Below are 22,870 nucleotides of genomic sequence, written 5' to 3'. Positions count from 1 at the left end.
AGCAAAATGAAGAAATACTGTTTATTGATTCCCACTGTAGCCCTGTAGAAATTTGGGGGAAACCTATGAAACTCAATACAAGGAGGAATTGGCAAAAAATTGAGTCCCATACAAGATACTGTCTCTGCCCCATGTATAAATGGGAGTTCTAGAATAATAGAAGGTCAAATAGATTAGATTTTTTTTAGTTCCTTCGGAATGCGGAATAGAGTAACAATTAAACATTTTATTCCCCAGGGATCTGTTAAATTATAATTCTGTCTTAATTCAAGGCCTTTTAAGTGTATTTTATCTCTGCAGGATTACCTTTCCTATCAGAAAGCATTGATGTCATTTTGACAGACATTCCATTTGGAAAAAAGTTCAAAATAACAGAAGACATGAAGTTCCTTCCCAGAGTTTTTCAAGAACTTGAAAGGTACATGAGTCAAATTATCTGGAATTCAAGAATATTAGAATGAGATTTAGTATATGATATGTAAGCAAATATACGTCATAACTAGATAGAAACAATTTTATTTGATGATAATTACCTATCTTCTAATATAGTAATAATAGTGATAAAGGAAAATATTTGTAGCTCAGAATCAAATGAGTCCTTGGTGCTCTCTGAGTTTGGTTGTTTACTTACATATGTTTCACTAATTCCTAATCAGTGATTGGAGCACTGGTGATGTTAGCTAGTTTGTTTAATTATAATTAAACATCTGCAAGAAAACAACCAAATTCAGAGACCACCAAGGATCCATCATAAATAATAGTTTCAAATAAGATGAAAAAATATGTTGCTGGTAATTGCTAACAAGCTCAGAAGGGCTGGGTCTGGTCAAACAGGACTCTGCTGATGCTGGCAGTGAATGAGAAGTCATAGGATACATACTGAGAAATATATAGTAAAGGAAATCTTCCTGACAAAGTTAATTTAATTCAGATGGAAGGAGGGGGAATGTTTTCAAAATGGGCTTGTTACTTTCCCCGGGAACTTTGACTGTAACCCTGAGTTCCCTGAGTATAGGACACTGTTGTGTGTTTGTGTGTATATGTGTATTTATTTATATTTATAAATATACCGGTATATATATTTATTTATTCCTGAAGCTATTCTTACGTTTAGCACAGCTTCCAGATGTATAGTTCTTCCTCATTCTTACTGTAAAGCTTACAGTACTCTCCTGAAATCTCTTCTCTAACCTCTGCTCTGCAAGGGGCAAAGGCAAACAGTCAGGCAAAAGAGAGGTTTAACTACAGAAATTCTTCCCCTCCCCCACAGAACAGAGAGATTGGAAAGGAGGAATGAGTACTGTAAACTCTCTGCAAAGTGTGCCTGCAGCTCCCAGGCCTGGGCTGCCAATGCAATCTCTTCCTCTCCAATCTCTACTTTGAAAGGGGGAAGAAAATAGGTCAGGCACAGAATGATGTGTACTGACTAATAGTAATCACAATATTGAGGGATGCTGAGCATGTTGTAAATGGTTGTAAATTGGCCATAGAGGTGTTTTTTTTAGCACCTTGGGTAACCTGTTACTGAATATGTGGTCAGTAAGCAAAGACTAATGTAAATATCCCTTTAGGTTTTTACATGACCAGATCCAGCAACAATTCTTGTATTGGGTTGCAGTTGGCAGTCAAGACCTTGCTCATTGTCATTTATTTCAGCTGGATAATAATGGATGCAGCAATTAAGTATAATAAAATATGGAATATATGAAAAAAAACCTGGAATTTGTATGAAGCCCAATATTAAAATCCATTTACCAGAATGTTCAAATGAGAGGCTTTCTCTTGGTGTATCTTACCATATAGAAAGGTAAAGATAAAAATAGGGAGATTGTAAACTATTAGATACTCTAAAGTTTCTTATAAATTAATGTTATTGAAACCAAGCAAGAATATATTAACTACTTTCTATTGTTTTTTCAGGGTGCTTTGTTTTGGAGGGACTGTTGTACTGTTACTTAATCAAGAACTTTATAAAAGTATTTCTAATATTGCCCATGGCTCTCGGACTGAGAGATCCATCTTTGCAGAAACTTCTACTGATTGCAGACAAAGTGATTTGATATCAGTTGAACAAGATACCGAAGAAAGTATTAGTTGTGGTACTGTTTCCCCCTCATCTCAAGATACAAGGGAAGAAGATCTCAGTTACAAAAAGGGAGATCTTGGTTCTCTGGTGTTCATAGAATCCTTTGAAGTTAGTCTTGGCAAGACAAATGCATTCATATGCAAGTACAAGAAGATAACTTGAAGGATCTAGAAGGTAACAACAGGCAAGTATGTATAAAACACATTGAAGGACTTGACAATGAGAACTGCATAGCAATTACTGCAAAAGATCCTAAAGCAGGGGTGTCAAACTCAAGCCCTGTGGGCCAGATCCAGCTCGCAGGGTACTTACATCTGGCCTGCAGGACTGGCCTGAAAACAGCAAAGGACTGATCTGTGGTGCCTCTGCCAGCAAAAACGGAGCTCAGGAGGGCCGCATGCAGCCGCCCAAGCTCAGTTTCTGCTGGCAGAGGGCTGCAGAAGGCTGTCACAGCCAAAAATGGAGCTCGGGAGCCTGTTTTCACTGTCAGAGCGCTTGGGCCACAGGCGCTCCTGACACAAGTGACGGTCAAACTGATCATGCCCATCCTGGCCACGCCCACCCTGGCTCCCCAAGGTCAAACACAATCCTGATGCAGCCCTCAATGAAATCAAATTTGACATCCCTGTCCTAAAGGATTATATAGTAGGATCTGTAACTAAAAACATTGGGCTAAATTTAGATGTTTGAAATGAAAGAGACATGGTTGTTGGTCCTGATAGAAATAAACATTAATAGTGAGATAGCTTTAAGGGACATTATTTCTCAAGCAGTGCTCAAGATAACCAACATGATGCACTCTCTGAAGTGGTTGATAACAGTCTTGCATCAATTCTTGGCATTTACATATCACCATTTTGCAATATTGGACAAGGATTATGCTTGGTGTGTCATAGTGCATTGTACTATATTGTATTATATTCTGCCTTCATGGGAATCATTGTGCAGGATCTAACTGATCTTTGGGAATATATTCAGAAGAAACTTCTGAAATAGGTTTCCTGGATGCCAGTCCATCTGAGCATTATTCAGACCATTGGCAATTGCTTTTCGTAGTCTTGTGTTATGAATGTGGGAGATGAGGATTCCCAATTAATAGAAATCCTTTTCATATTCATTATTATTAGATTGCACTATAAACAGATTTGTGCCTGAAAATCATAATGAATCCTACTTCAGAAATCAGTGCTTTCTAGCAAGAAAATCCAAACTGTTTTTAGTATTTTTCCTAGAATTGTATGAGAAGTCTCTGAAAATACAAAACTTCAAAAAAACCACCTGAACCTAAGAAGACTAATTTTGCATTTTTGCACACAGAACATTTTGGAGGACAGGTCTCTTTTTACACAAATTCATTATTTAACTAGCAATAAAAGGTACCTTTATTTGTATTCAAAAGGAAGATAAAAGCAAAAAGAAAATATGCAAATATTCCTAATAAAATCAAGACATTTGGTCTAATTCAAAATATTATATTATCTATTTGGTGAATTAAAAATTATATAAGTGCCTGTAGCTGTTTTAGCAGTTCTGATTCAGGTGCAATAGTTGTGTTATGCTTCCAATACTATATATTAACTTGGAAAGTATAACCATTTAGACAATGTAAATTGGTTCAAAATCAGGGAACTTTTTAAGTCTAAATATATTTACATTTCCCAATTCAACATGTGTGTAAGAATGGTAATGTAGAAAATGATTATATTATCCCTCCTGGATTTCTTCAAGGGCTGGATCAGCACTGTAGTTCTCCACGGACTGGCCGGGGGTGGATGCATTTTCACAGCCTGTTTTCAGCCTGGACAGGCTCCTGCAGCACTTTGTTGACCAAAACAGGCCATGTGAGGGACAGTGCGTGCTTCCCTGTGCCCCATTTTGGCCGGCAAAGTACTTCAGGAGGCCATCCAGGCCAAAAACCAGCCGCAAAAATGCCCCTCCCCCAGCCAACCCACAGAGAACTACAATGCTGATCCAGCCCTCGAAGAAATCCAGTTTGACACCCCTAATCTATACATTCTAAGAACCTAAAGGGAGTACTCCAATTGTTTCTGTAATGGGCATGACCTACCGTAGTCAAGAGTGGCTACATTAGGTATATTTGGAGCAAGCATATTCTGTTATGTCAGTTACAAAGCAAAGTTTTCTGTTGGTAGCATATGTCCATTTTGAGGGTGGCCAATGCCATTGACAGCTACAAAAAAATAAACAGCTGGCATGCCCATAAGTTTGTCTCTTAGCCTTACAGTACTGGAAATAGCTGAGAATGAATCTGGTATGTAAAGGTACTTTTTTCCCCTTTTGCATTGGCACCATGGAATTGCTGCAAAGGTAGGCAAGAGTTAATGTAGGGCCTACTTCACATAGATAGTTTTGTCCTTAAGAAGTTCTGGAATGCATTTAGAAAATTGAAACGGGTGTAATCAAATAAAGAATAACCTTTGTAATTTGTGTCTGTATTATTTATAAGAAGAGCCATATCCAAGTCACTTGTTCAGGAATTTTATTAACAGAAGATAATATGCCATTATTTTTAGACAAAAAAAATTGAAACACATAGTATGCATTATTTTCAATAATGCAAATGTTGTAATTAATTTTATACATTTAATCTTTTTTATATATGGCATTGGATGGATTGTATATGACACATGAAAATGTTTCAGGGAAATATAAGCATAAATTTTCCTACATAAAGTGGCCTACCCCCTTCTGGAAGTCATTCTATTCTAGCTTCTGTTTCTTCTAAAAACAAATGATTCATTCATTTATTACACAAGAAATCTTTGAAATTTCTCCCATACATCATTTAGTAACTACTAAAAATAATCAATAGAGGAGACTAAGTATCACATAACAAGACAAAAAATAATATAAAATATAATTAAAATAAGGAAACATTCTTACCAACTGGGTAATATGGCAATGCTTTTGTTGTTTTAATCTTACATACGTTTTTCTTTAAAAAACCTTTTATTTATTTTCAAGTTATATGGCCACTCGGGTGAACCTCATGACACTGGACAGCAAATAGCAATTGAAGTTTTCTTGTTCAAGTAGAAATAATTCCATTTCATTTGTGACATGTGCTTTCTAGCAAGAAAATCCAAACTGTTTTTAGTATTTTTCCTAGAATTGTATGAGAAGTCTCTGAAAATACAAAACTTCAAAAAAACCACCTGAACCTAAGAAGACTAATTTTGCATTTTTGCACACAGAACATTTTGGAGGACAGGTCTCTTTTTACACAAATTCATTATTTAACTAGCAATAAAAATGACACTGGACAGCAAATAGCAATTGAAGTTTTCTTGTTCAAGTAGAAATAGTTCCATTTCATTTGTGACAGTGCTTTCTAGCAAGAAAATCCAAACTGTTTTTTTCAAGTTATATGGCCACTCGGGTGAACCTCATGACACTGGACAGCAAATAGCAATTGAAGTTTTCTTGTTCAAGTAGAAATAGTTCCATTTCATTTGTGACATGTGCTAAATCACCATCAGTTCTACAATAGTTTTGCTGTCTGAACTTGATATATCAACCATCATGGAAGCATAGATGTCTGTTGTTTGCTGCTAAGTCAATGTTTCCTGGCTACTAAGTCAATGTTCAGTAAAGGATTTGGGTTTTGTTTGTGCTTGGATTCTGAATTAAGCTTCCTTATGTATCTTCCTGTTGCCTTATAAACAAAAAAAATATATCCCATAAGTCATACGGAAGAGTTTGTGGTAGATTTTAGATGGCTAATCTTTGTCCTGCTAATAAACGGGTAAGTGGTACAAAGGCATCCTGCTGCTACTATAAGTCCTAAACTGCACCATGCACAGAATATAGACCAGCTGTATCCATGTTCAACATTAGCAGGAAGACCATAGATGATTTTGGGAAGGCGGTTTAGGTCAAAAGATATACTTGTTGCATAAGTACAGAGAGAAATAGTGCAAAAGATGCCTACAAAGGAAACATATAACAGAGTTATAAGATGTATAGAAATTGGAATTTCCAAATCATCTAGATACACATAAGCTTTTAATTGTGTGATAAGAATTTGCATTTACAGGAATGGCATGAATAACAATGTCATACAATGTATCTGTCATCAGAACTGTATCAGGAAAAATGACAATTTAAATTACATTATTATAAAGCAAATATGTCCTAGTGTAATAATAATTTTGAAACAAGATAGGTGGCAAACAAATGATAATTAAAAAAAATACTACTTTAAAATAGTTGTGATCCAAATTTTTATTGCTGAGTTTTATAAAGGATATTCAAGTCAAACGAGTAGAATTGAACTTTTCAATGACTCCAAAAAGAAGTTTCAGTCCCAGGATTCCAAGAACTGGGATTCAATCCCAAGATCTTCCCTAGTCTGTAAAAGGAACTGGTGCTTCTTAAATGCCCAATTTTTAATCAATATTTTCATATATTAAATTATTTCAATATATTTTAAATTAAGATCCTTTTGTTGCCATCATCTTGGATAGATATTTGGGTTGGAATCCCTTAAAGTTTGTTTAATTTAATTTAATTTATTAAATTATTTATTTTGATATTTCTGTATTCTACCTCCCCTAATTTAATACTTCTGTGATTCATAGGTTTGAGAGCCAAATCAGATGAATCATGTTTTTTTCAAAACGGGTACTTTGGATGCCAGCAAGCCCTAGCACTATCAGGCTCTGTACCCTTAGGGGCTACTGCCGAGAATCTGGACTGGAACTAGAGGCAGTGGTTACCAGCCCCTCAGAACGCAAAAGACAACTTGGTGAAAGGTCATAAACTAGCACAGCAAAGAAATCAATAGCTGCTAGGGGAGGTTTGTAAAAAGAGATGATCTGATATTACATTGCTTGATGCATTATATACAGTACTATGTAAAGTGTGACTATCTGGCTCTTGCAGTATTAAGGAAAGACTACAGCCTGATTTACACTTTTGTAACTTGGCATAGTAGCAAATGGACTGATTTACAGGTGCTTACCTTAATTCACTGCCAGAGTCTTGTGAAAATAGGGAAATATGTACATATAAGGTATTTTGATTCAGAAAGATCTGTAGAAATTGCTTGCCTGAGGATTTGCTGTGTGTTCTTGGCAGGCAAGGAAGGATCTGTGGGCTATTCCAATTCTGCATATCCTAATGTAATTTATATCTAGATAATCCATGTCTCATTTCTAACTTGCTGAGGTATAGTTTAAATTCAAGCTTTTTTGATAATACAGTATTTTAAGCAGCATTTGGACTTCAATACATCAACATTTACTGACGTGTCTAATCTAGTAATAGTAGCCTGTTCAGCTTAGGTTTTGCTTAGTGTAGAATGTAGAAATTTTTTATTCCTGGAAGTTATTTCCTGGTACTACTGGTCTCCTGAAATTAATGTCAGCTCTGAACCATTATACAGCCTTATGTGAGCTGGTAATCTCAAATCAGCCTTTAGGATTTTTAACTACAGTGCAAAAATCGAACATAAATAACTTAAGAGTATCCTTCTCCCAACTCTTGCAGAATTGACTGCAAGAGAAGGAATCTACCTCACAAAGGAGACAATAGCAAAGTAAATAGAATAAATATATCATCGTAATGGCTTTTCATAGGACTATCCATAAATATCCATGGACTACTCATAAATATTCCTCTTGCACTTTCGCTTTCAAGCGGGTAGTCGAATTATTTTGGCATCTGAAGTAAAAAGTCCTCCAAATTACTCTTCCCAGTTCCAGCAGTAAAAATAGAATAACTATATTTAAAAACTAACAGACAAAAAAGAAAGTGTACCTGACATGAGGAAAAGAAGACCAGCAACATGCTGTGTGAGGCTTTTCTCCCAAAAGAAACCAGCTGCAATTACAATGCACCCGCAGAGAAGAACAGCTGCTGCCATCCCAAGAAAACCTGCTGTAATTCTTCTTAGATCTATTCTCATAAGTGAAGGAAGTGATAAATTATCCACACACATTAAAATAACATTAAACCTATTGTTATGTATGCACATTCCTACAAATAAGCTACAGGTAGTACTCAATGACAATAGGGACCAGAACATCCATTGCTACATGATATGGTCATTTAAGTGAGCTGTGCCCAACTGCAACCTTTTTTTGTTATGGTCATTAAGCAAATCACAGTCATTAAGCAAATAATGTTATTGTTTCCCCCACTGACTTTGCTTGCTGAAAGACCCCTGGGTCACAAATGATGATCATAAGACCTCAGGATGCTGCAGTAGTCATAAATACAGTATGAGGACTAGTCACAAGTCACTTTCTTCAGCACCATCGAACAGTTGTTAAATGAAAGGTAGTTAAATTGAGGACTCCCCGCATGTTAAATGTAATATGACTTTTTTAAATGATAAAAATTTTCAAGTCATGGAGCTATTATTGCTTGTCAATTTTAATAAGAAAAAAGTGATGGACACATCTGATTTGTTTTTCTTTTTGTAAGGTTTTAAAAACCCTTATTCTAAAAAAATCAACACTGGCCATTTCTATGACCAGTTCTACCTCATTTTTGCACCTCAGTTACTAAAAAAAAAAGTACTATTAAATAGGTAGCCTTTTGCCATCAAAAAGTTATTCCACCCTATTCTAAAAGGAAACATCTATATTTGTTTAACAAACTGAATGATGGATTGTATATAAAATATGACATTTCCAAAACTGGTGTGCAATACTTTTTGTTTGAATGCAATAACTTTAGAATAGGGAACATTGTATACTAATATTTATTTTCACATTTGTAACCTGCCCTGTATCAATGGAGCACATATTAGGAAGATCACACGTTCAACCTAAATGCACAAGTACTTACGTAACAAGTGCCATTCATCCTGCTGGATAATCTTAGTTAAATTGATGGGGATGTTCCATAAGCGTCGTATTGGTGTGGCAAAATGATACTTGATTGCTGTGCATCTCTGAGCAATACCTTTAGAAAACACAGAAATATTTAATGAATAATTCTGAACAGGATCTGAATGATGACTTTTTAACACAGAGAAATCCAGTAAATGAGATGCTTCCAAATTAGACTTTTATTGTGAAATTGAAATATTTATAAAGTAATTTCCTTGTTCAAAGAACTTATATGAAGAGGTAGGGACTACCGTCATCATATTAATTATAGTACTTCTGCATTTTCCCACCAATGAATGTGATGCCTACCTTGGATTTTATCTTTGCTTTTTTTGTTATTTTTTGTTTTGATATTGTTTGGAATTTAGATATTTATTATTATATTTTTCACATTAGAACTTGTACACTGCCCAAATTTTACTGGGGCAAGTTAACATTTTGTATGTAAGCAAATAAAATCAATAAGCCAGTATTGAGCCCCAAAAGACAAATCATAATTTATTATTCTATTCATAAAACTTATGCAGCTAGTTTAATGGGACATATTATACAGTAGTAAGCCAGTGTTGGGGTTGGAAAGGGGTAGCTGCTAAATACTAGCCTGTAATTTCCATGCTGTACTAGGTTCCCCATTTATAAACAGGCCTATTCTAGGAATGCCATCTCCATTTTATTTATTTTTTTACTTTTCCTCCAACCCACTATAGAGGGGGAGATGTAAAAAAGAGCAGAAATGACTGGCCTGGAGCGTTGATAGCAATCTCACAGGTTTGGTTTTTACTTTTTCCTCAATTAGATTAAATCCAGTGTATTGTTCACACATAGTCTATTATTACTTTAAAGAAAAATCCCTACTGGCAAGGAGGTGATAAAGCATCAAGCAGTCAATTGTATGTTTCAATCTGTCATGCCCCTGGTGGAGACTGATTCTGAGGGAGAGGAGGAACAGCCAACAGGGAGTGGAAGTGTGGCTCCAGAGCTGGTGGTGGAGGCTGGGGAAAGGGCAGAGGCTGGCTGAGCAGTCAGAGGAGGACCCAGGCCCATCCCCTATCCATCCTAGGGCACGCAGGGAGGAGAGGATCAGGGAAAAACGTGGTCTACTCAGGAGGAGAGGGCCATGATCCTCTTCGTGGGTTGCAGGTGTGAGAACTGCATAAGAGTTTGGACCTGTGTGCTAACAAACACTGGAGACAAATTAGTGTTTTATTCCTGGATGAGATTTATCTTGGTTGGCGTTCTTCCAACGGATTGTACCTGGTTATCTTCCTGAAGTTTGTAAGTCTGGTCTGTCGTGGAACTTTCTTCAGTGTGGTTTGGTTTTGGTTTTTGCTTCGTTATCTGCTCTTTGAATTTGAACTGTATTTCTTTCGTTTGGAATGTTATTTTGAAAATAGTTTAATCTTCAAATGTGAACAATTAAACAGTGAAGCCAAGTTGAAGGCATTAAAGGACCTTTATTTACATTTTGGTTTTTGTTATATTTTTGATACACTCCGGGTCATCACACAATCTAGAAAGCAATAGCAATAGCAATAAAGACTTATATACTGCTTCACGGTGCTTTACAACCCTCTCTAAGTGATCTACAGAGTCACCATACTGCCCTCAACAATCTGCATCCTGATTTTACTGATCTTGGAAGGATGGAAGGCTGAGTCAACCTTCAACTGGTGAGACTGCCAGTTAGCAGCCTGCAGTCAGCAGAAGTAGCCTGCAGTACTGTATTCTAACCACTGCGCTACCATGGCTCTTGGCAGCTGTAATTCTCCACTTTGTAGCATCACTATTATAACTCCCATATAATAGGGTTGTTTTTTTTTCCTTATCTGCTTGTGGCCTATTTTCAGAAATAATCTGATTTATACAAGATGTTTGATTGTTACCCTTTTCTGTCAAGACACATTACTACAGTATGGAAAACTATCCGAAATTTTATAAAAGGTGCACAAAATAATCACAATTAGGATGAATTTGAAAAGTCCCAGCTTCTTGTGGGAGTAGGGTGGAATATTTCCTTTTGTTCTTTGGTTTGGCTGACTATAAATATTAAGAGGTCTCCCTAGAGAAACAAGCAGTGAAATATTATACAATAATTTTGCCAATTATGATCATGAAAGCACTTACTCATTCTTACAGTTTGGCTGCTAACAAGACAGCATATCCCCAACTGAATGACAAACTTCACAGTTGCTGATTGTGCAGTACAATTAAAACAATTTATAGCCCTATTTTCAAGATAACCTAGAGCAAATATATGCAATTAAAATTTAGTTCTGATGCACTAACTGTGTCTGAAATTCCTAATCTAATTAGAAACCATTAGAAAATGGTTTTGAAATTCTTTTGTAAGAAACTTCTATAAGTTTTGTACTTTTGTCTTTACAATTTAAGAACCCGTATTGTGATGAATATGGGAAATGTTCTTTTTTAACAAATCAATAGGTTAGAGTACAAAAAAACGTCCCTTCTTCCATATTGGTCTTCTAGCATAATGAAGATAGAGCCCATTCCTTGAAGCATCCAGTTTATTTGAAAAATAATCTTTGGTCAACTTAGTCTCATTTTAAATATATATAATATTAATATAACATTATTTAAGTTGACTAAAGATTATTTTTCAAATAAACTGGATGCTTCAGAGGACATTTAGCAAGGAATGGCTTTATCTTCTTTATGCTAGAAGTCCAATATGGAAGAAGGAACTTTTATTTATATGTTCTGGTCAGCTGTACATTGACACCAGTTTAGTCTAATATTCAACAGGTTGTAAATGGTAAAGAAATTTCATGGTTCAAAGATATGAATATAATGCTAAATTATATTCTGAAGTTTTGGAATTTATCAAGCTACAAAAACTCTGATTAATTATGCATGGGTAATATAAAAATTATATTACTTTAATGGAAAAATGGTATAATGTATATTGCTTTAAATATACATTCATACAATCTACAATTGAATAAGTTCTTCCAACACCGAAAAATCTAATCCCATAAAATTCTTTGTGATCATATTGTTTAAGGTTTGAATTCCATAGTATATTGTTGTGTTAATATATAATGTGATTTTAAAGAACTTTTTTATTTTTTGTTCTTTGGAGATACTTCCTATATTTTATGGGCTACTTTCATTAAATGTGAATGCTAAAACTTTAACTATGCTTGTGATACAAGAACGTGTGCTGTACAAAAATGCATCTGAAAATGGCAAGGCCTATCTAAAAGGGGGGATAGCGGAAATGATTTTCTGTAAAACAATATTCATTCTCCAAAGGCCACAGAGGAGTATAACAGTTATGTGGCAACACTTTAGTTTTTAAAAAAGTTGTTCAGTAGTTATGGCACTATCCTGTAAAAAGAAGACTATTCAAAAGAAGATCAATTAGACTGATGGGCACCATGACTGTCTGCTCAGGTATTCAACCCTGGTGAATGACAGAACCACCCAACTTGAATATCATAATGTGGAGAGGCTTCTGCTTACAAGGAAGAGTATATGGGCAGTAAATATATATACCTGACAGCACCAGAACATGTCTAGATAATTTGAAGCCAAATTAGGAATGAAAAACATCAGTTTAGTAAGACATGCTTCAGAGTAGCTAATTACTAGAAACAATATATATTACTACAGTAGTGAACCTGTAACCTGTTACCCTGTTGCTTTTAATCCTGCCTTCATTTGTTCTTTTGTCTTTATATTCTAGAACCTCAATTATGTCTTCAACTGGTTTGGTTTCTGATTTCTTAACCAAGTTCCTCTGGCCATAAGTGAGTCTTTTTTAACAACTGGAAATATAACAATGTTTTTTTTTCCCAATTCAGTTTTGAATCTTGACTTTAGATTTGAATTTGAAGCTCAGTTTTCTTACTTTGTCATTTCAATTTAAAAGCCCCCATGTAATATTTTTTACACATTTATTTCTACCTGTCTTTTGGGCTAAACCTTCATAAGGCAGTTTTCATTAAAAAGATTAAAAGCAAAACAACAAATAGTGTTGTTAAAAGTCGTACACAATTAAGTAACTGTATGTTACTTGCATAATGTAAGTACGGGCTGTGCAAACATGTAAATCATATATATCTATATTTAGTATGGAAACCTGATACTACCTAGCAATTTCTTCATTCTGGAATTTGTTCTTATGATAGCAATAGCAATAAGACTTATACACCACTTCACAGTGTTTTACAGCCCTCTCTAAGTGGTTTACATAGTCAGCATATTGCCCCCAACAATCTGGGTCCTCATTTTACCGACCTCAGAAGGATGGAAGGCTAAGTCAACCTGGTGAGATTTGAACTGCCAAATTGCAGGCAACCAACAGAAGTAGCCTGCAGTACTGCATTGTAACCACTGTGCCAGTATGATCTTCACTAAAACAGTGTCTGAGGAAATATCTGTTTAAGTACTGTAGAGTTTCAACTCAAGATATTTGCTATCAGAAGAAAAAATATTGCTAATCAGCTAAACAATTTGGTAAAAAATAATAATTTTTAATATTTTTGAAAAAGAACATGTTTCCAGAGCAATACCTACTACATTTTTATTTAACCAAGAAATTAAAGGTGGACACCTTAAAAAGCATTTCAGTGTTGTGAGAGATCAGGTTGCTTAATTATGGCAGAGAATGCTACGGTTCAAATTTTCAATTATCTATTTGACAGAATTTAAAAGCTAAACTCAAGTAAGGAAGAGAGCCATATTTCCAGGAAGGATGATAAAATATGAAATAATGCTGATTTGGGAATAAAGAATGTCCATTAGCTTGGGCAATATGAAGAGAAATCAATGAGGTTGTACTTCATCCTTTCTTTGCCCTATTCAACAGTACCTCAAATTACTTTTTTCAGAATCTGCTTTTCTCTCCAAAGTATAGGAGAAAATAATATTGCATGTAATAGCTCGTCCCTTAAAGATAGTGCAACAAATACTGTTAGCCCAGTATTCAACATTTGCAGTGACTAAAAAGATTCTCTGAGAAAGCCCATAAGGACAGTATTATTCTCTTGTTATATTCACTAAGCGCTGCTTGAAGATACCCTGTTTCTCCAACAATACGGCCTCCCCCAATAGGAAGTCCCAGCATGTTTTATAGGCATGAAATGAAATTAAGCCCCTCCCCCCAAATTAAGGCCTATATTAAAACATGCGAAATGGGGGGGAATTGGGGGGGGGCGCTTGCCATTAGGAAGTACTTTTGTTGCACACCTGGATATGGTGCTGCCTGCATTGACCCCGATACGAAGTGCCCCACCAATGCCGAGGTCAACATCCAAGCTGTCGCCGCCTGCCCGCCCGAAGATGCAAGGGGGAGGGGAATTAAGTCACCCCCGAAAAGACGACCTAGCCATTTTTTCGGGGCTTAAAAAAAAAAAAGACCCGGCCTTATTATATGAGAAACACGGTAGATTAGTGGAAGTAATACAGAGCCACTGATAAGCCTGTCCTCCATGGTAATTCCCTTTAAAACTATTCAAGCCAATGGCCATCACTCCATCTTCAATATAAATTCTACAGCTACATTATTGGCTGCATAGTTTTTTTATTCATTTATTATAAAAGCTACCCTAGGCTACTTCAATCGTATACTCTAATGGCAGGAAATACATATTATGCATATGAAAGATATCAGTAATAAAGCTGCCAATAGATTCAAAATAAAAGAATAGCACACATCAATCAGCTCAAGTACACCTCTCTTCTTCACCTCAGTCTCCAACTATACATTTAAAAAGCCACATTTTAACAGTTTTTTGAATAAAAAGTGTAAGGGTACAAGTCTTACATTTAATGGGAGAATAGTCCATAGGAAGGGACATCTCACAAACAAATGTTTACTTCCCAATCCCCTTTTGTTACACTTTTACATGGATGGGGACTTTTATCAGGCCTCCACAGGATTGTCCTGGGCAGGGAGATTCTATTTGGAGCAGGTGACCTCAAAGACAAACTTTAAATCATGTAGGACCTTAAAAGGTTATCATAAGCACTTGAGGGTGCCACCATTCAGCATTAACAGATAAACCCAGGATCTAGTATGTAGTATGGCAAAGGAAGACAAGCACATCTTTATCTTCTTTTTCTACTTTATAATTTTCTATTTCACAATGTTCCTAAACAATTTGTCAGAATGACATAATAGAGATGCTCCAGTGCCTTCTGGTTTTTTTTTCAGATATACAATATCTTTTTGAAATTAATGGTCAGAATCATGTACAGTTTTTCAAGAGTTTTGAATAAATTTTCTTTATTTGTTCCCTTCCTGATAATCCATTCAGGATTATGGATTATTGGGAATATGCCTTTTAGTTCAACAAGAGTTGCATTCTGAGTGAACACTTTATTGAGCTATCTGCTATAAACTAAACATCTTTTCCATATTAAGTAACTGAAAGTTTAGAGTGTAAAATAATTTAAATTGCTTTTGCCATTTTGAAAGTCCATTTACTCTATCTGTAGACATTGTTATAGAGCTAGTATGAAGAGTTGAGAGGATGTCTCGTATAAAATGTTTATATATAAAATATAGAGGACATGAGTGTTTTCCTCCTGGAAATATAAACAGAAAAGCAAAAAATCAAAATGCTAGTTTCTGGGGTGAAGAAGACATGTGTTCTATTATTTCAGAAATATGATTAGTAGTTTCTATCAGCTGAAGGAAAAAATGTCATCTCTGCAAGACAGACCATTATGTATCAGAAAGAGAAGGTCATCTGCCTTTGCTTTATTAGGTGCAGTGGCTCCACAGCATTTTCAGAATGAAAGGAATTCTTGAAGCACAGCCTAAAAGTTGTGCAATGAAATAAAAGAAATTGTAACCAGTGGATGGTCCTTGCATAATTGAAGAGAAAATATTCACTATTATAATAGATGTTTTATGTATTACTCTGTTTGGGGAGTTTTGAAAGAGATTGGTAGTTACCCAAACTAGATGCTGCGGCATGCTGAATAATTGCTTAGTGAACTTAAGGTTACTACATACTATACAGATAATGAAGACACATAATGCATGGGAAAGAAAGAGGTATAGAATGAAGCAGGCTAATACATGGGGTTCAGTCATTGAGAGGTTGATGAAGACTGGATTCATTGTGTACTTTGTGTGATTATTATACATTAACAGATGAATATAACAATGCTTAGCAAATTAGTATGCAGTCTCCTGCTCCTTGGTCACTAATAAAATGCACTCTATTGGTGATATGCAGCATGTCACAGAGAATGCACTTCTGTATCCATATAGTCATCAATATGTTTTTTTTTTTCTTCCATCTAGTATTACATTTGCAGAAAACTGAGGAAAATAGGAGAAGGGTGGAAAGCCACAACTAGTATTCAACAAAGTTATGAGCAGCATTGCAGGGCAGAAGAGGACTATTGAGGACAATGACTAGCACAGTGATGACAACCAACAACCATAACAATGTAAAGGAAAGAACAAAGAGACTGCCATGATTAATGATTTTGTGTGATGATGGCACTAGACATGCTGGCAAGAGGCGTGTTTGTTGTATTCTCAGGAGTTGTGACCTGGAGATGACAAGTGCATTATAGTAACAGCTGTGAGATTCATTCTAGACTGGGAGGTTTCAGGATGGAATCCACATAATTATGGTGTGGAGTGACAGACTTTTGGGGAAGAAAAGGAGGTGCACATACAAAAGAAAAAGACATAAAAAGACGTGCGTATGTCATGTGACACCATGTATCTATATAGTGAAGAAATTATGGTGGGGCCTGTTCTATTTCACAGTTGGCACGGGCTGGGAAGAAGATGCACTTTGAGGTGGCAACGGTGGGAAAGGAGAATGCAAGCTGCAACCCCGCCCGAGGTCGCCCCCTCACCTCTGTCCAGTAGGTTATCCAGGTCTTGGTCGACCCCCAAGAAGTAGCATTTCCTCCAGAGACCAGCGTAAGTGGCGAAGAGTGGCCGGCCGCACCGAGATTGCAGCCACCGGAGCCCCAGGAGCGTTCGCCAGTTCTCTAGCTGCAGCAGCAGGTTCCCGGTGGGGGGAACTGCCACCGCACTGCCTCCGCGGGGGACCCGTGCCTTGGCATCCCGCAGGGGCAGGTGCGGCAGCGGCAGCAATCGGCGGCGTAGGTCGGGCGAGTGGGCGCTGCCGACGCGGTCCTCGCAGCTCTCCCGGTGGCGCCGGGGGTCAGTCTCATACCAGTGGTCGGTGAAAATGGCCGTGACGAGCAACGCCAACGAGCAGAGGCTGAGGCACAAACTGAGCACCCGCGCTCGCACGCCGCCCATGGTTCGTCCCCGGGCGCCCCTCGTCTGGGTCACGCAGTGTCTTTCAACGGATGCCCGTCCTGCTTTCAGAGCTTCCGCGCATGGTGCCGCCAGTGACAGCAAAGGCGTCCAGAAGGAGCCTCCAGTTTCTGCTCGCTCGCATAATCAAGCCATCGACTGGGGAAACGGTGGCATCTGTCCCGCGTTCATTGTTCACTCTCCACGGGCGGGTCGCGCTACACAAAAGACAGCCAAGGAGTCTTGCAATACGTCTGGAGAGACGCCAGGGGGAGCAAGATGGCCGCCCTAACTTCAATTGATCGGCAGCTACGCCCGGCAGCAAGAAAGCGCGCGAAGCCAACTCGGCACACTGGGAGAGGGCTGAGCAAGGCTGCGCGGCCGAGGATCCTTTGTCTTAATGAAGAAATATTAGGCGTGTTCTCGTTTATTCTAGTTAGTCCAATTGATTGCAGGCGGGAATTTCATGAGGATAAGCATAATAGAATATGCTTATCCTCATGAAATTAGGAATGGAAAATCTAAAATCTCAAGATTTTAATCTAAGAGGTCTGTAGGGGGTGTGCATAGCGCACCAACGTGCCTACCGTCCCTGTCCTATTTTATTTTTCTAATATGTATCCATGTATTCATAACTATGTTTTTTACTTATACTTATTATCTTGTAAGCAATTGACAAACCAAATAAAATAAAATAACAAAAGAGTCCTTGCGGAAGAAATAGAGCTTATTACAGTATGTGAAAATGCCAAACGATCTCATTGTTTAATTAGCATTGCCTCATGCTGTTATAGGATTAGTATTTTGTAGGGAGGAGAAAGGTATCAATTCCAAAAACATTCTATTAGTTATATGTGAATGGGTGGATTTCGATTCATTAGGTGTGAAATATCCACCGAAACATCTTGCACAGTAGATGTAGGCACCCATCAATAAAGTATTTGCTGGAGGCTCTCACATGACTGCCAGTGGGAGTGGGGTTATTCATAAAGTTCAATGGATGCAGCCAATCTATCCATTTATCCAAAAGCAAAAATTGCATATAATCTGAAGAAAAGCAGAACCTACTGAAAACGTCTCTTCATTTTAATACAGAACATGTTCCCCACTCCCTGGGTACAGAAAGTGAAACAAATATATCCTATTTTTTAAATGATTTTCATCAACTCTTTGGGTTAAATAGATAAGACTTCCATTTTCCTAGGTTGGCCAGTGGAACTGTTTTACTATGGTGCACAGGTAATCCTCAAGCTATAATAACAGTTGGGCCTGAGATTGCCATCTCTAAACAATGTGATCACCATCTATAATGTTACATGACTACATTGCTAAATGATAGCAATTCAGGCAGCACCAGTTACCACTTAAGTGTGTATAAGCAGGGGTCTCCAATAAAGAGTTGCAGGGGTGCTGCAGGGAATTAGGGAGATCCTGAGAAGCTGAAGGTGTGGTTCATATGTACAAATGCAGAGAGGCCCAAGGAAGAAGGGCATGGTGCATTGTAGTGGGAGAGACTTACCAGAGCAACTTATGATGTTCCCTTCTGGCATCCCCAATTACATTGCTTGTGGGAAACCAGCAGAGAAGGTCACAAATGGCCTGAGCTTCAAGAACCTATTATAAGTAGCACTCATTCAGCACCATCACTGTTTCAGTTGCTGACCTGAAATAAACAGATAAGGACCACGCTCTGTGGGCCCCAAGTGTCACAAATGCTATTTCAGAATTAGAATATTAATAAGCATATTCTGCCAATTATTAAGATAGGGCCACGAGACGTTTGATCTATGATATACATTTTAAAAATAGCATAATGTAGCTCTTTTAAGGCTCTTGATTGGCATATCCGATGCTTCATTCAGGCTAAAATCTGGCCAAATTTCAATAGACACCTGCATCGTCCCCATTGTATGCCACTGAATCAATCATTCTAGATTCTTTCTGGTTTACAGTAACAAAAATATATAATAAAACTTCCATGCTAATAAATCACAAATCTCCCCCCCCCCTCCAAAAAACAACATAATATAGAGAGCCAATTAGTTTAGATGCTGGCCTAGAAACCAGGAGACTGTGAGCTGTAGTCCTTCCTTAGGCATTGAAGCCAGCAAGGCAACTTTAGGGCAGTCCCTCTTTCTCAGCCCAGCTCACCTCACAGAAATGTAGTTGTGGGGAAAATGGAGTATTAGGTATGTTCACCACTTTGAGTTATTAATGAAGTAATAAAGATGGGATAAAACAAATAAATAATGCGGTATATAGGGTTCATAGTTAAAAGATCTAGGAAACACCTATCAGTTTATACAATTTATTTATCAACTTGATATGCTCCCACATCTCAGAAAAAAATACTCAGGTGGCATATAGCAGAGGTCTCCAACCCAAAAGCTGTGGCCCATTAGTGGGCTGTGGCCTTTTTGGAACTAGGCCATGTAAACAGTGGGCCATTGTGCAAGTGTGCAACTTGATTTGCGCAAGCAGCAGGTCAGTGGGTGTGCATGCCCACATAGCTCAACTTGCGCAAGTTGAGCTGTGCACACATGCACATGTGCACAAAGGTTGCAGACCATTAGCATATACCAAAAATGTATAAAACAAAAAACATACAAAACACATATTTAAACTTTTTGTAAAGAAAGAAGCACACACAAAAGATTAAATAAGCAACAGATTCAATTAGTTCCAGAACATCCAGCATTGTCATTTAAATATTTAATTAAATCAATCCCTTTTGAGAACTCGTCTCCTTCTTTACACAGGATAAATTCATGTTTTTATGGACAATTGGGATAAATTCATATTCAAGTGGCTTTACACAATTTTTATGCTCAACTGGCTTTGAAAAAGCTCTGTCCTTAGGTTCCAATTTGCCTAATTCTGTTACACAGCACATACTGAGAGATGTTTTCCTTCTGGAGGAGCCATTGTTCAGTGGCAGAACACCATTTCTAGAAACAAGACTGGTCTCCCATTTGCAATTTTGCAAGAGTGACAACATTTGACTGCAGGCATAACTAGCATCTAAAAGCAATACAAGATGATGACAGTGAAAATAAATAGTATAACTTTTATTTGCCAAAAATATTCAGTATATTTCCAATTATGATGCATGGGATAATTAGGTTGGAAAACGCTCTGGGTATACACTAAACTGTAAATAAGAGTAAAATCTAAATAAGGCTGTATATGTGATATACATACAATTTATATATATCAAAGAATCTCTCTCTCTCTCTCTCTCTGTGTGTGTGTGTGTGTGTGTGTGTAAGTGTGTGTAAGAATTGATAAAACAATTATAAAACAAAAAATGGAAAATATAGACACTTAGATTTTTTTAAACTATGAATTGGCTATGAATGAGCTGTGAAGCTTTGATTACCTAACATACTCAATCTAGACAATCCTGTAGTATTTTTTAAGGTGCTTTTGATCATGGGTTGATCATTTTAGGTTTTATTTTATTTTAGTCTTTGTTTTTCTTTATGGTTACCTTCCATTATTGTACTCATTTAGATTTGGTTATTTATAATTATGTTGCTGCTGCTGCTTTGTATTCTATCTATAGCCCAGAATCCTTTAGGATTGGGACTGATTATAAATTCTGTAAAATAAATGAATAACTTAAATAATTGCAAGTAGTATTGATAAATAAATATACAAGAAAAAGCCACATAAATAACTTATACAAAGCATGAAGTTATCACTGTTTTCTAGTGTACTGATTAACTTCAAAATGAAAACCAGCTGAATATGGCTATTTTTCACCAGCAGGACAGTTCAAAACAGATGGATGAGTTGTTAAAATGATCCTACTGTATAGCCCATTTACGTTCACCATCAAAGTAAGGGCAGATCTTGATTTATGAGCACAATTGAGCCCAAATTTCTGTTGTTAATTAAGACATTCCAAATCAGGGACAACACTTGGACTACAGTTCTTAGAATTATCAGCCAATAAAAAAAATTGCTGCCTAGGAATTCTGGATTTCATTGTCCGAACACATTTGGAGGATAGCAAGTTAGGGAAAACTATACTAATCTACAGTATTGCAACTAAAAGTAAAGTAATATGATAAAATATCCTTGGGTCTAAACAAAAGTTACAGTTGCCAACATTTGAGTCCAACACCTAGAATCTAGAGTGCTTGGGGATTGTGGGATAACTAGTTACCATAGAACACATTAACATATTCCCTATGCATACATACATTTTGAAACAACTTTGTACTTTTCTTTTCAGAATTAAATGGGTCACATGGAATATTCTAAACACTAATTAAGTAACACTAATTAGAATGTGTATTATTTATCCATGATAAGATTCATTCCTCTTCACAAGCTTGTATGAGGCATGGGGGCACAGTGGCTAGAATGCAGTACTGCAGGCTACTTCTGCTGACTGCCAGCTGACTACAATTTGACAGTTTGAATCTCACCGGCTCAAGGTTAATCAGCCTTCCCATCCTTCCGATGTCAGTAAAATGAGGATCCAAGATATTTGGAGGCAATATGCTGACTCTGTAAACTGCTTAGAGAGGGCTGTAAAGCACTATGTAAAGTCTATAAATCTAAGTGCTATTGCTATTACACAGAAACGACTCACAACATTTTACGGCCAGAATCAGAATTCCTGCCTTCCTAAAAAGCAAGATACCCAACTATTGTGGCTACCACTGTGCTTTGGCCTCTAGGACAAAAATTCCTATCCCTACCTATTGAAAAATAAAATATGCATATAATAAATACATTTTCTATTTTATGTCTTCTTTATAGCTAAGCCTCAGATTTACAACAGAATCCAAATGTTAATAGAAACATAAGACTTCTCCAGATTATATTACAAGCTATTTAAAAAGGGGAAAACAGGTTACTTAGGACCAGTGTATCAAAAATAGGGCAGTCTTGACTTCTTTACTCAAACATTATCATTTGCGCCAACAGGATTTTGATGCCTTCCTAAGATGAATTCGCTTTCTGCTGTTGGTTTGGTTAAGACAGATCCGCATCAATAAGAGTTGTGCGTGAAGCCCAATTTCAGAATCGGAGCCTTTCCTCTCCCATGCACCCGCCTTCTAAACAAGCAGCACACCGCATTACAAGGCAGCGCTTCAAGGAAGGTGCCAAGTGATAATCGTTCCTACAGCAAAAGGTCAGCATAGCTGCCGAATTGCACCCCACATCCCTCCGGACGGCACCTGGTGCAAAAATGACTTTATATACACTTACGTGAAAGTCAGACCGATGAGCCTAAATTCGGCAGAAAGCGCAACGTACCGTACTGTAAACAACTTTATCTAACTACCGCCTTGAAAACCTACATAGCCAGTATACAGCTTTACAAATTAAATGAAAACAGTTAATAGTAATTAAATACTAAAGGTCCGCACATGCTTCTATCCCGCCGAGAAGGGTCCGCCGGTCCGCCAAGCCAAGAAGGGTACTTGTGGTCCAGGATTCACGGTCACCTGAGCGCTGGAAGACAGAAGTCGCCGAGGCCGCACCAGCTGCTCGGGCTCTTGGGTCCGAATATTTGGCCTCCGAGTGTCCCAGGCCGGCCTCCCTCGAGCATGCCCAGATGCCTACCAGCCTCACCTTTCCCTTACGCCGCCTCTGCCCCCCGCCCGCTGCGTCCTAAGTCTTGCGAGACAGCCGCCGGGCAGCTGA

At 37.4% G+C, this 22,870-nt stretch overlaps 2 protein-coding genes across 21 annotated transcripts in view; one reads left to right on the top strand and one right to left on the bottom strand.

Annotated features, from left to right (window-relative positions):
* THUMPD2 (THUMP domain 2 tRNA and snRNA guanosine methyltransferase) overlaps positions 1-16,826 on the top strand; it is a 32,159-nt gene extending 15,333 nt beyond the window's left edge. For 4 of the 18 annotated variants that reach the window (XM_026684345.2, XM_087961839.1, XM_087961821.1 and 1 more), the window contains exons 9-10: positions 301-418; positions 1,921-2,831. In XM_026684345.2, coding sequence (XP_026540130.2) covers positions 301-418; positions 1,921-2,248 — 446 coding nt within the window. In that variant the 3' untranslated portion in view covers positions 2,249-2,831. Of the gene's footprint in view, positions 1-300; positions 419-1,920; positions 4,531-6,687; positions 6,825-12,652; positions 12,858-13,613; positions 13,739-16,225 lie in introns of those variants that run through there. The other 14 variants (XR_015748917.1, XR_015748942.1, XM_087961806.1 and 11 more) reach the window with 11 other exon arrangements.
* TMEM178A (transmembrane protein 178A) lies at positions 5,483-22,809 on the bottom strand. 3 transcript variants are annotated; one of them, XM_087961876.1, is made up of 4 exons: positions 22,594-22,809; positions 8,903-9,019; positions 7,868-8,005; positions 5,483-6,034 (listed from the first exon to the last, which is right to left on the bottom strand). In XM_087961876.1, the coding sequence occupies exons 3-4, from the start codon at positions 7,971-7,973 to the stop codon at positions 5,793-5,795; spliced, it is 348 nt and encodes a 115-aa protein (XP_087818002.1). In that variant the 5' UTR covers positions 7,974-8,005; positions 8,903-9,019; positions 22,594-22,809; the 3' UTR covers positions 5,483-5,792. The 3 variants fall into 3 exon arrangements, with proteins under 3 accessions (XP_087818002.1, XP_087817999.1, XP_026540142.1); XM_087961873.1 differs by lacking the exon at positions 22,594-22,809 and adding an exon at positions 18,726-18,850; XM_026684357.2 differs by lacking the exon at positions 22,594-22,809 and adding an exon at positions 16,795-17,411.
* Positions 22,810-22,870: the final 61 nt, after the last annotated feature.

Source organism: Notechis scutatus, chromosome 1 (assembly GCF_049901735.1).
Source record: "Notechis scutatus isolate UNSWTSFEM ecotype Mainland chromosome 1, rNotScu1.2, whole genome shotgun sequence".
NCBI lineage: Eukaryota > Metazoa > Chordata > Lepidosauria > Squamata > Elapidae > Notechis > Notechis scutatus.
Note: the sequence above shows the minus strand (reverse complement) of the source record. Positions and strands in the feature narration are given on the sequence as shown.

Excerpts from the sequence above, each read along its gene's own strand:
- TMEM178A (XM_026684357.2), bottom strand. The coding sequence starts at position 17,209 with ATGGGCGGCGTGCGAGCGCGGGTGCTCAGTTTGTGCCTCAGCCTCTGC. Across the intron at positions 8,006-8,902 it reads GGATGAATGGCACTTGTTAC|ATCTAAGAAGAATTACAGCA; the intron begins GTAAGTACTTGT and ends TTATGAGAATAG. Across the intron at positions 6,035-7,867 it reads TCTTCTTTTCCTCATGTCAG|GCATCTTTTGCACTATTTCT; the intron begins GTACACTTTCTT and ends TTTCCTTTGTAG.